The sequence below is a fragment of the Mus musculus genome, chromosome 19 (assembly GCF_000001635.26).
Source record: "Mus musculus strain C57BL/6J chromosome 19, GRCm38.p6 C57BL/6J".
NCBI lineage: Eukaryota > Metazoa > Chordata > Mammalia > Rodentia > Muridae > Mus > Mus musculus.
Genome location: NC_000085.6, coordinates 48,737,029 through 48,750,866, shown reverse-complemented (window position 1 = coordinate 48,750,866; position 13,838 = coordinate 48,737,029). Strand labels below are relative to the sequence as shown.

General features: G+C 41.1%; 1 protein-coding gene across 1 annotated transcript in view; it reads right to left on the bottom strand.

Annotated features, from left to right (window-relative positions):
* The window catches only part of Sorcs3 (sortilin-related VPS10 domain containing receptor 3), a 599,481-nt gene that overhangs the window by 54,639 nt on the left and 531,004 nt on the right, over positions 1 to 13,838 (bottom strand). The window contains exons 15-16 of the mRNA NM_025696.3: positions 2,510 to 2,627; positions 1,470 to 1,603 (exon numbers count right to left, since the gene is read on the bottom strand). Of these exons, the coding sequence (NP_079972.1) occupies positions 1,470 to 1,603; positions 2,510 to 2,627 (252 nt within the window). The remainder of the gene's footprint in view (positions 1 to 1,469; positions 1,604 to 2,509; positions 2,628 to 13,838) is intronic.

Here is a 13,838-nt window from a genome sequence, read left to right as displayed (position 1 = left end):
TTAACAAAACAAAAGCAGAGCAGTATGCTAGAGAGCACGGGGTATATACATGGGACAAGGCATTTCCAGCATTGTGCAGAAGCTAAACATTTCGAAGAAACACGAGTGACTAAAATGTGTCAGCCACACTGAAACCTGAGGGAAACCGTTGTAGTCTCCATTCCTTCTCCCAAGAATGAGCTTGGATTAATGACTGCATTTGGTCGTGTGGCTTTAATAAAGCAAATGAAGGAAGATCAATAAAAAAGTAGATTAGATAGAAAAGGACACCAGGCTAAAGGGCCTACAATAGTACAGTACCTTAAGGGAAAGAGGAATCCATCAACTTAAGTACAGGGATAATAAGATCTGATTTGGAATTAAAAAAAAAAAAGTACCTGGTCCAGTAGCTAGCCTGAAGATATGCATCAAGGATTTTAGGGTTACTGTGGGGAGATTGAAGTTAGAGTGATAATAAGAGCTATAAGAAGGGAGAGAAGTGCTTTTAGGGGCAGTGTGTTTTGGAGGCAAAACCTGAAAGGGCTCATTGATGGCCAGGACCTACAGGCAATGAGGCCAATCCCTCCTGGGACTTTTATCTCAACCACTGTATGAGTGGCTCTGGGTTTGCTTGAAACTGGAGAAACTGGGCCAGGACTAGCTTCTAGTAAAAAGGATCCTTCAACCACACTAACTATACTATTTCTCTTAGAAAACCAAATGCATGTCATATAGATTAAACAGACTTATCTCCCAGAGGAGAAAGAAGCTGGAAGCTGGAGGTTAGAAATTTTTCATATTTGGGATTCATCAGATGTAGGAAAAATTAGATATTAGAATTACACACATGCACACACACACATACACACACGCGTGTGTGTGTGTGTGTGCATGTGTGTTCATGTATTGCACTTTCTCATTGTCGTTAGAGGCAGACTTGTATAGAACTAAAAGAGTCCAAAGAATTCCTACACAAAGAACTGACCAACTTGCAAGCAGATGGAGATGCTAGTTACTTCTACATGAGCATCGCAGTGTTATATGTGCACTGCAATATATGTGCACGAATGCTGTTCTGTAAATGTATGCAAATATTATATGTAAGTTAAAAATAAAAATCAAAGGAAATGAAGATAGCATGCTCACAGGTAGGAGTGAGATTTGAGAGAATATGTATATAGGTAACTGCCTAGGACAGTAGCTCTCTAAGCCACGTCAGTGTCCTTCCCCACTCTTCCAGGACCATCTAATCCAATTGGGGAGATAAGGGAAAGGCTGTCAGAAATGCTGCTCAGAACAGGGGCACTGCCATTCCCCATCAATGTGCCCCAGTCTCCCCTTCAGGGATGCAGAGTTCCTGCCTGGTCCATCATCTAAGAACCACAGATGTACATCCTGCATCTGTGTCTAACGTCCCTAACTCCACCAGCCATTCCCACAAGCAATTAAGGATCTAGTTGTAACTCAAGAGGAAATTTCAAAGGACTCACCATTCGAAGTCCCAGTCCGCACAGACACAGGGTTCTGACACCACCGACCCAGAGTACTCTCTGCCAAGGGCACACTGAGCGCCTGGCTTGCGTTTCTTGAATATTTTCCTTTCCCCCATGACACAAGGCTCTCCCTTAAAGAGAAAGCCCATAGTGAGACAGGCAATAAAACACACAGGAGATGAAGTCAGCTAGTTGGTCAACAAAAGACTTGCCTTTAGTATTCAGTGTAGCAATCTTATTTCTCAGTAACTCATAACCATGCAGGAGTTTCAAGGACAAAGATGCTAATGGCACAATGAAAGAACCACTATGGATGGCTGGCCCAGGTCTACCCCTCTACACATCTTATCTGTGATATCTATGTAATATTGTTTCTTCTTCAACTTTGTGGAGAAAACAAATACTTCAGACTCTACAGGCCAGTACATCATTATCCAAATGGCTTTGGCAGCTAAAGGAATGAGAAGGCAAGCTCTGGTAACTGCTGTTACTGTTTATGTTGTCTTCACAGTAATATTGAGGTTGAGCTCATCTCTATAATCAATCTCTCTGTGTCTGTCTCTGTCTCTTTGTCTCTCTGTCTCTCTGTCTTTCTCTCTCTGCTCCCCCTTCACTTTCATAAATAATTATACTAGAGTCTTAAGTCTTAGACAAGGGCAAAAAGAATAAAAGATGGTATAAAGTGCCTGGAAGCTCTCACCTTCCAAAAGGACAGGACAGATAAGCATACTATCTTCCTTCCTTACTGTCTGGTACTCACTTCTTTGACAATTGATGTGACATCCTAAGTTACTACCAAACCTTCCCCCCCAGGAAGTTCTGTGACCTAATGAGTATGTACTCATTACAATCCTGGGATGTATGTTATCTACCCCTGTTGGGCCTGGATGTTTACAATTACCTCCCTCGTAGTCACATCCACATGTTCAAGAGACATACCTACTCTCTTTCCTAAGATAATCAGCTCTCGGAAGACTTAACCCAGATGGTAGTAGCTATGCTGCTAGAGAGGCCAGCATGTCCCACAGTAGGGGTACCTGATTGAGCAGGTGCCAAGTCTCAAAGTCCTCCTTGGTACAGCGCCGGCTGAAGATAGACTTGTAGTCCACTTTCACCAACTGCCATTCGGAGCGCAGGCTGAAGTGGCCAAAAACTCTAGTTGTTGGGGGAAAGTGAGGGAAAGGATGTGAAAAACAAGCCCAACGTGAGTGAGTGAGAAAGCAGACTCCAGAGGGGGCTATCCGGACAGCCTAGACTTGTTTTATCCTTCCAAAGTGAGGTCCTTAAGAGATTGCTCTCACCATTCAATGTCCAGGGCGTTCACTACTCCAGCCAAGTGGCTGTCAATCACGGTAGGTTAGGACCACTCATTTGTATTGCAAAATTACTGTGTGTGCTTTATAGAAAGCTTTCAAATAATCTACCACCCACATAAAGCCATTCTTTGCATTCTTGTATTCCAGAGATTTTACGTTTCTTTCTATGGACTTTGTCTACCTGATGTCAGGAGGTAGACAAAGTAGTTTTTCTACTCATGTCCAGGGATGGGAATCGTTTCCTCATCTATAAAACAATGTGTGTGTGTGTGTGTGTGTGTGTGTGTGTGTGTCAGAGAGAGAATGTGTGTGCTTGTTCACATGCATGTCTACATATTTGCATATACTAGAAGTAGTAAAATATATTTACCTAACTATGAGCCTACCAATGCTAAAATCCTGTGACCATCTATGTGTATTTTAATTGAAATTCCCACTATATAACTCATCTGAATGCTTATTCTCTAACTGCCTTCCTTGAAAAGTCATAGCATCCCAATAAAAGAAAGTCATATTTATGTATAGTAATGAAGAATGTCATCTGGGTGGTCCAGATAATCAATACTGACCTTTGTAAAGCCCAGTTGTTGATAGGCCTATAAATATGAATGATCAATCATTCTAGAAAAAATGAAAAAAAAAAAGACTGACCATCAATTCTCCACTAGGGTGGGATGTCATGAGATTATAGTGCAAAGCATCTATCACTCTGATGGAGAGGAGGTGAGGCCGGTCATGCTGGGAGCTCAGAACAAGTGAAGTCTTTCAAAGAACTGGAGGCCATCCATCCATTTAAGCAAGCTTCAGGCACGTTACCAGCCGTGCACTCTCCTCTGCCCTCACTTAGACATTCTTATCCTGATAACCAATGGACTTATCCTTGGGATGTTTCCTTTGACTTTCTGGAAGATGAAGATGCTTGCAGGAGGGCGGTGAAGACTACAACAAATTGTAAAATGTGGGGAAAAAATAAGATTGGTTTTGTAGATCATCTAACTTAAAATAAATCTTCGGAAACAGCTTTGAATGTATTATCAGATAAAAATTAAATGAAAAGTTTACAGCCTTATCTAAGAGATTAAACAGACTTTGAGGGAGAAACTGAGGGCTATGCTCTATCAAAACTGCTTGTCTTTTTTTTTAAACCTTAGCTTGGTTTAGAAGTCTAGAGGTTTTGAGCCTAGAATATTCCACATAAATAGCTAATACTGTGTATTTTCCTGACATTTCTATGTCTGTTGCGCGCGCTCAACAGGCCAGGAAGAACAACGCTGCTACAGGATCCTTCTGCACATGTTTATTCAGTCCTGATTCTTCTTTCTCTATATCTTCCTTGTTTATATCTCTCCCTTGTTTATATCTCCCTTGTTTATATCTCTCCCTTGTTTTTATATCTCCCTTGTTTTTATATCTCCCCCTTGTTTTTATATCTCCCCCGAACCCTGGGCCTCTCACTCTTTTATACTCTCAGTTCCCATCCACGCACAGCAGGCCACGCCACCTCACCAGGCACGCAGCTTCAGCTAATCAGGGCAGCAGGGGCAAATCTCCACCAAATTGGATTCACCTGTATCCTGGTACACCTGCGCAGCACTCAAGATGTTTGTGTCTTATATGAGGAAGTCAGGTGAAAGTCATATGACTTAGCTGCAGTCTCTGGCGCCTTTGGGACTGCCGCCACACCCGCTCCCCACAATTCCCCCTTTTTTCTTTTTTGGCAGAGAGAATGTCTGTAGATAGCCCCCCGCAGCCATGCCCCTTACCCGTCCTTGGGTGACAAACAGCATTGGTTTGATCCCTGTCTTAGGTTGGTGACATGCCCAGGGAGTCTTATCACAGACTACCTCTCTATCATGCCAAGCCACACCTGGGGAGATTGTGTTTTGCTTGCGGCAGGTGCATCAAAAGGCCAGGATGTTAATTAACTTATGGCCAGATCTTAATTGCTGCAAGCAAGCCTCATGGGTGAAGGTAGAGGTCTGATCCCCAGTGTGCAAGCATAGGGGGCCCTACACAAAACCATCTCTTAGGCTCATCACCCAGAGAGGTCTTGGCCAGCTCCCGTGTCGTTTTTCCTGGGGGAAGGGAACTAGGACACTGAACCTTTATGCAATCAGACGTGCCTTCCACAGGATGCCAACAGCAAGCTATCCTCTGTGCAGTGCTTAGCCTCGCACCCCACGGCATAACGCAGCATAATTTCTTTTAGAGTGGCAAACCGAATCTGAGGAGATTGTCCCGCCTCCACTGCAGCAAAAGCCTACGCTACCATGGCGAAAGTGCGGGCCGCACACTCTGCACCTAACACATGTGCCAAACACAAAAAACACACACACTATAACAAGCATACATCCCAGGGCTCTCATCCCCGCTCATCTTCCCTGAAGCAAGGGATAGATGGCCAGCGGGGCTATCTCTTTAAGGGGAATTCAGGGATCAAAAAGCGTGGAAAAATTTGAACATCATGTCGAGCTGGTATCGGCTTCTGGAATACCGAAAGGATCTCTCATCTCGGCTCCATCCTTTGTGCTTGTGGGATCATCCACCACATCCACAGGGGCAACTGGATCAGGACGCTCATTCTTGCAGCGTCTCACCAATCTCTCCAGCACCCAAAGAGGTTCCATCTGGTCCTGTGGAAACACACAAACAGACCCTCTCGCCCACGTCAACACCTGATCTACTCGATCCCCAGGGGGGATGGACACAATACCTCGTGGTAATGAGACCATAACCTCAATCACCTGTGTGTCCATCTGGGAAGTCAATATGAGAGTCAAGTTTTCACTGCTGAGGAGGCATAGGGAGGAGGCACAGAAACTAATTCGCCTTCCTCTTCCGCCTCAGCTCTTTTATTTTGTCCTTTCTGTCCACCTGATAACACTGTGTCTCCTTTCTTTTTCCTTTTTCTTTTTAAGCCCTTTTCCTCTTCCGACATACTTTCTTGTTGCTCTGTAAGGATTTTCTGACCTGTCTTGACTGCCTCTACACACAGTTTCAAACAGTAACAGAGTCCATATATCAGAACAAACAAGACCAAAACTATCAGACCTACCCACAAAGGGTCAATGGGAGAAAAAAGCATAACTACACAGCGAGGATCTATTGATCACTACACTGAGCTTATCATAGTTCCTTAACTTGTCCCCAAACCGGGAACTTTAACTTATCCCAAAGCCAGGAACCTTAACTTGTCCCAAAGCTGGGAACCTTTCGTTACCTTGTGCCTGTTTCCTGGCAACTTTATGCTTGCCTCTATTTTATCCGAGGTCCTTCCCAAACTCCTGGGTTACTTTGTGCCTACTTCCTGGCAACTTTATGCTCACCTCTACTTTATCCGAGGTCCTTCCCAAACTCCTGGGGTCGCAAGTTTCACTCACCGTGAACTTACCCTGCCGGCAACCACTGACTGCTGAAAGTTCTGAACTCGGCGGGGGAGTCGGTTCCCCGTACGGGCCACCAATTGTCGCGCCTGCTCTCGACCAGCAAGAACGATGCGACCACCAGTCCTTCTAACAGCAGTTTATTCCGTCTTCATCTTTCTTCTTTCTCTTCATCAGTACCGTTCCCCAGCTGAAGAGTTCTGAATCCACGCCAGATCCTTCTCAACAGTCTGTTTTATGAGAACCTTTATTAACCACTTCTTCCCCGTTATGCAGTTCTGAATCCTTCCTGTAGCAGGGGGTCTTCGCTCATGCCTGAAGATGTTTCTTTTCCCGGGTTTCGGCACCACTTGTTGCGCGCGCTCAACAGGCCAGGAAGAACAACGCTGCTACAGGATCCTTCTGCACATGTTTATTCAGTCCTGATTCTTCTTTCTCTATATCTTCCTTGTTTATATCTCTCCCTTGTTTATATCTCCCTTGTTTATATCTCTCCCTTGTTTTTATATCTCCCTTGTTTTTATATCTCCCCCTTGTTTTTATATCTCCCCCGAACCCTGGGCCTCTCACTCTTTTATACTCTCAGTTCCCATCCACGCACAGCAGGCCACGCCACCTCACCAGGCACGCAGCTTCAGCTAATCAGGGCAGCAGGGGCAAATCTCCACCAAATTGGATTCACCTGTATCCTGGTACACCTGCGCAGCACTCAAGATGTTTGTGTCTTATATGAGGAAGTCAGGTGAAAGTCATATGACTTAGCTGCAGTCTCTGGCGCCTTTGGGACTGCCGCCACACCCGCTCCCCACATATGTCTTTGTCTTTTTCACTCTTGCTAAATACATTAGTGTGTAAACCCAATTATTATGTCAGAGACATCATGTCATCCACCAAGATATTCCCACTATGTAGTTCTGAATCTATTCAGAGGGTGCAAGTTATCACACTTACTTTTTGATATATTTTGGTGTGTTTGTTTGTTTGTTTCCGAGGCAGGGACTCATGTACCTCAGACTAACGGCAATCCATGTATCCGAGAACAGCCTTGAACTCCTGATTTTACTTCCTCTACCTCCTGGAACTATAGGAATATGCCACCACATCAGAGCCATCAAAATTTTAACAAAACAACTACCACATAGGAAAAGGTTCTACTTGCTTGGCAATAAGAGAGCTAAATTAAACACTGGATCAGTAAAAAACTAAAATATTGAAGATGATTTTGACAAATATCTCTTTTCTCCTCTGCTTAGATATCAAGATCCTCCCCATCCACACCCTGTTCTCTGCATTAAGCCCTCCTTGCTTGGAAATATCTGAGTCTCAGGATGCTAGTCATGTTAAGGCAAATCCTTCTCCTTGCTCTAAACAGTTATTTCATGGCTCACAACATACATCATGTCAAATTAATCCTATTCATTTCTATACGAAGATTACTAGACAGAAAGAAGAAAATACAAAGTACATGATTTGCCTGGATGTCAACAAGGCAGGTGACAGGGTCTGCAGAGCAGCTTTGAAGAAAAATTTTAAAACGTGAGCAAGCTGCTAGTAAGGTGATGTGGCTGAACAACATCTAATTAATGTATTGAAATCAAGAGGAAGGAGGTATGAGTAGTCAGCTTGCAAGGTTCTGTTATATGCTTTTCCTTATTCATCATTCTTATTAAATGGCTTAAAGACACGAAAATAATGCTTATCTATAGAAACCTAACTTTCCGATGACACGCAGCTAGAAATAACAATCAATACGCTTCATGGTAGAATCAGGACCCAGTAGGTTCTGACAGTCTACAGACAGGTAGAGTTTAATAAGATAAGCTGTAATAGGGAGTAAAATCAACTCCCCCTTCTGGTACCAGCATAAAGACTGGATAACAGATATTAGCTTCAGGCAGCTGAGGGTATATAAGAGCAGCCGTTACAGGGTTTCTACCTATAAGCATGTGGCCAATGTAAGTGATATTAATATTAATAATAATTAATATTCCAAAAATATTAATGATACTTTAGATGATCCAGAAATAAATTAATAAGATTGTGTGTGTTACCTAAGAACAAAAGAGGCAACACCCTAGATTACTCTACATTAGCCTTATCACAAGGAAAAATCATAATTACTGTAAGTTGTCATTTTAAAAGGACCAAGACTATGTTAAAGGAATCAACTTCAGCTAACACATAGGTTGCTATAGAATAATCTAAACTTTAAAAAAAATCACATATTTATTATGACATAAATATGTGTTTCTGTAAATGATGTATTTGATCAGACCATCCAAAGATCTCTGTAGTTGCCAAAGTTTAGGTATTATTGAAAAGGAGTGAGAAATACAATAGGCTGGATTGAATGGTGGTCTTCAATAGGATATGAACATGTCCTCATCCTTGAAGCTATGATGAAATTTCACTTGGGAGAAGGAGCTTGCAGACTTAAGTCAACAACAATAAGATGAGAGCGTCTTGGACTGAGATGGACCTTACTAAGATAGACCTTAAAAGCAGTGGGAAGTATTCTGTAACAGGTAACGAAGACTGGCAGGGAAGTGCAAAGGCCCTGTGAAGACAGAAGTATAAACTGGGGGTAAGCAGGCTAAGATACACCTAGCGTCATCATAAAGGGAAGCTGGGATGAAACCAGTCAAAGCGCATGATATATTAGTAGGAAAATTCCTATAGGGATCCCATACTATGCATAAGGATACAGCAGTAAGATCTTGTGGCTTTGAAAAAAAAAGGAAGAAAGAAAGAAAGAAAGAAAGAAAGAAAGAAAGAAAGGAAGGAAGGAAGAAAGAAAGGAAGAAAGGAAGAAAGGAAGAAAGGAAGAAAGGAAGAAAGGAAGAAAGGAAGAAAGGAAGAAAGGAAGAAAGGAAGAAAGGAAGAAAGGAAGAAAGGAAGAAAGGAAGAAAGGAAGAAAGGAAGAAAGGAAGAAAGAAAGAAAGAGACATGAAGAGTGAGTTCCCCTGAAAAATCCTTCGATTGTGAAATGTTTCCAGCATTGTGAAATAATAAATACTGTTTTTGAAGCCATCTGTGTATAGTTTGTTACAGAAGCCATAGGACACTAACCTTGCTGGCAACAGGATTCATAGTCATCTCCTATGTTTGTACTGAAAATGGTGTAATTCCAGATACGTCTTGGGAAAAGGGAGAAGAAATAGTTTGGCATTCTAAGGAAGAAAGTTTTTAATGTGAGAGGTGACTCTTAACAAGCATTGATGGTCAAGGGTCAAAGGGTGCAGTAGTTAGTGACCGTGAGGCTGCAAGTGGGGCTTTATCATTTCCTAGGATTGATGCTGAATAGGAACTGACATTGGTCCAAGCACACAGCCTATGAGAAGGTTGACTTCCAAGGTTCTCATTAGCACATCCTGGGTGCCTAAATATCTGCATTTCGCTGATGTCCCTGATGATGACAATGCTGTCCTCAAACCACACTTTGAAAAATAGATAATAGCTTTCAAAGGAGACCATGAATTATATAGGAAGCAAAGGGATGCATGTGGGAAACTGGAGGCAGCCAAGGGAAGAAGGGAAATTATGCCATTGTATTGTAGTTTTTAAAACAAATATTCTAAAAATACCCTCAGACTTTCACAACTCCACACGGGGTCACAGCCCTGAATCTAAGGCTCATGAATGAGTTGGCAGCAGCAAAAGTCTTCTGAGTGGGTGATAACTAGAAGTCAATTCATAATCAAATGTTTAGTGACTCCAAGGTCTTTCTGAAGACATCTACCCTGCAGCCTTGGTTCTGAACATACAATGTGCACTCTTTGTTCTGAGAGTGCCATCACACTGTGCAGTAGCACTGCAGCAATGCTGCCCCAAACACCTCAGTCCAGATTTGCAACTATTAGCCATTATCAGCTGAAGTGGTTTTAATGCACAGAGTTTCCTGACCTTGCAACAGCATAACATATTAATTAAAAAAAAAACAAAAAAACAAAAAAACAAAGACTTTTAATATTCTCCCTACATTCATTTCTCAGCATATCCGTATCACGTTAGTTTATCTATGGATTATATCTTGATAGACTCTGCTTTTAGATATTACCATTGGGTTTGAGTTACTAAAGAGTTTCATAAAAATTTGAAAACTGAATTTTTGCTTGGGTTTGTGACAAAATTTCCAGCAGTTTCAGAAATAGCCCTAAATGTACTTCTGACATTTAGTTTTACGTATTTATGTGAAATAACATTCTCAGCCTTGAGGATTATAAAAGCAGACTACCAAACTCTGGAAAATGCTGAAGGTGTAGAAATGCCTTCTGCATCCTGCAGTGTAAAAATTTTCAGTTAAGATTTAATTCTTCATGTAAAATAAGCCCCATCTCTGTCTCATTAGCAGGCAGATTTGTTTTCATCTTTATAAGTGGTAAAATTATATGTGTATCAAAGAATTGTATTAAAATAAATTTCTTCTTGATTTATTATCAGCAAATGCTAATCTGTACTCCTACTTCATGTGCCTACAAACCAGGGTTGCAGGAAAGTAGCTCAGGTGAGAGGGGCCTTCCAGGGCTTCTGCATGGTCTACTTTTACATTTTGCATTTTCACTCAAAGTTGTTTGTTTGTTTGTTTGTTTAACTAAATAGAAACTTTTAAATGTTAGGGGTGCTTTATGGATGTATTTGTCTTCTATAGGAAAGAGCAGTTCCTAGCAATACTTGTTGTTGGATAAGGCATGGGAAATGGATTGTGGGGTCGACTGGAGGAACATGGGGATCCTGCAATGTGAAGTTAATTTTCAAGACTTTTGCAAGAAGAGCTGGTCTTTCTCATCTTATGAAGCTCCTCCATCTTGGTTGAATTATGATAACATCCCCAAACTAGATTAATTTGGTTTCCTGAACTAAAGTAAATTGTTTATTTATCCTCCTGCCCATCCTGTCCTCACAGCTAGCCCAAAGACAACCTGACAGCATGTATTGTGGCCTAGACAGCCATCAGGTGGCACATGACCTTCCATTCCTCTGAAACACGTCAAAAGGGACTTCCATCCTGCTGTGTGGTCTTGATTGCGATCGCTCTGTGTTGTCTGTCTGTCTGTCTGTCTGTCTGTCTGTCTATGCGTTATTTGCTTTTTTAAAGAGAAAGTAAGAGAGAAACAGAAAGAACAGAAAGCTGGGGTAAAGAAGTTGGAGGACTTAGAGAAGAAGAAAAACATGACCAAATAACTTGTACTAAAAAATTTGTTTTCAATTTAAAAGTTTTTAAAAAGATCTTCCTGCCTAAAGTTAATCTGCTTCACTCTTCCCCTTGAGTCCTAAACCTGAAAAAATTTTCAGTTTCCAGCATGGCTAAATTCACTGCTACCAAGAGGATATCTCTTCCTTACAGTTGTCACAACAAACCATTTTGGGGCCCCTTCTTCAGAATTGTATTATTTACCTCTTTATAAAAATACCTTTTAAATTACTGCTGTTTTAGTTATTTATCAATTATTAGTATACATCGCTAATATAATTATATCATTATTTATTATTAATATTTTATTATCATTATATTATTACCATGACGTGTGTGTGCATACATGTACTCGCATTTGTGCCTGTGTGAGCAAGCAACTTGCAAAAGTCGGCTCTCCCCTTCTACAATGTAGGGTTTAGTCTTAGGTCACCATACTTGGTGGCCAGCTCCTTCACCCAGTGCACCGCCTTGCCAGCTCCTTGTCATCTTGTCCCTTTTCTTAACTCAAAGAAACATAATAACTAATACAGTCTTAGCTCTCAAAATCCTATAGACAACAAAGGGGCATTCCCATCACTTTTCTTCTCATTGATAGAATTTCTACAGATTCACCCAATGTTTAAATCGAATGTTTCCTCAAATGCTTCAATAGCCTTAACTCACAATCTGTTTCCAAAGAATGCACTATCCCCACATGTGGGAATCTGTCTTTTTTTTTTTTCCTTTATACTGAACCTTGAAAATAGTAGACACCTCATACATAAATATAGATGACTGCCTGGAAAGAGGTGGCCTGGCCTTTGGTTTCCCAAGGAAGTTCTCCTAACCACAGGAACAAAATAAATGAATCCTCCGAGCCATTTCTCATTATATGGATTTTTTGGGGGGGAAAATCAATTAAAATTTATTACTCCCGCTTTCCTTTTTACCTTGCCACATGCATTTTTTCATGTGTTTGTCTCTCTACTTCAGATTCATCTTGGGCTCTATGAACCTAAGAGACCAGCATAATCTTTGCTATAAACTTTTGCCCTGCCTAATGTCTACACTGCTAACAAGACATTGGTCACAGATAGCCCTGTGCTTTGCTATCTGTGTTTTGCAGAGACATTAGAAGGACTGATTTTTCCTAATATTCCTTTGCCTTGCAATTAACTAGATGAACTTGAACAAATCCCTTACTGATTTCTTCAACCTTCTTTTAAAAGATGACTCTTGTTCAGTGGACTAAACTCAAAATGATGGGACCCAGAATATGGACCTCTCAAGATAACTTCTGAGAATGTATTTCCTTCCAGTCTTTGTGTATATCTCTAGACACACAACTTGGCCAGCTCCTGGTAAACTTCTAATCAGTGGATTTATCTACCTATTATAGTCATCCATCTTTGCATTCACAAGTACTTCTTTTATACAACAGGCACTAAATTAATACAGTCCTTGGTTGATTAATGAATAGCATTAATCACACAAAATCAATCACATTTTTCAATACTGCTACCATAGCTTTATCTCCTTTTATTTCTGGGTCAAAGAATGTGATTGAGTTCAATGTCCCTTGAGATTTAGAAGAATTAAAGCAATCTTTGGAGAAGCAGGAGTAGAAGTTACTCCACCTCTGATCATCCTAGACTGTGTTAGTGTTTCTATAACAAATGTAGTTTCCTGGGACATTAAGTAACACACTTTGTTCAATCCACCATCCAGACGGAGTAAGCCTTTCTGAAGGGAAAAGGGTGATTAATTCGAGGAGGGAGGTGACTCACAAAAAGGAAAGACTTCATTAGAATTCCAAACACACTGGGAGTTAGCTACTCATTAATTAAATGATTTCAAATGGGATCAGGGTATATAATTGCTATAATTTAGATGGAAACAATGCCACAGTAAATGTAATTAGAGAAGTAAGTTCTATAAAGATGTTTACCTCTTTCCTGGAGAAAAGTTCTGAGTCACCTGCTTCTCCGCTGCATAGGCGTTTGGTACATTTGGATCTCTGGTTAAAGGGGCTTTTATTCACAGTTATAGAAACTGAGAGAAGTTTTAAGACAGTGGTTGGCCACAAAGCAAAACAAGAAGTTATAACCAAAATTGCCTAGAAATGTTCAAATAAAAGAATTTTCTTTCAGAAATAATACTTGGGAACTTAACTGGAGTGACTTTTGGAAGACCTCTGAACTGAACTCAATGACTTACAGCAGGATATCTTTTTCTCTCAAAAGAATCTTCATCTTCATTATAAACAATTCTGCCCACTAAATCCTACTTTTATTTGCCCGAGTAACATATTAAACAAAACATGAAGGGTAATTCCGACTCTGTAATTTTCTTTTATTTTTAATTGACTAAGTTATTTATTCCACTTTACATCTTGATTGTAGCTTTTCCTCCCTCCCCTCCTCCCGGTCCCTCCCTCTCACCCCTCCACACCGCCATCCACCCAACTTCCCCTTCTTCCCAGAAAAAGGGAGGC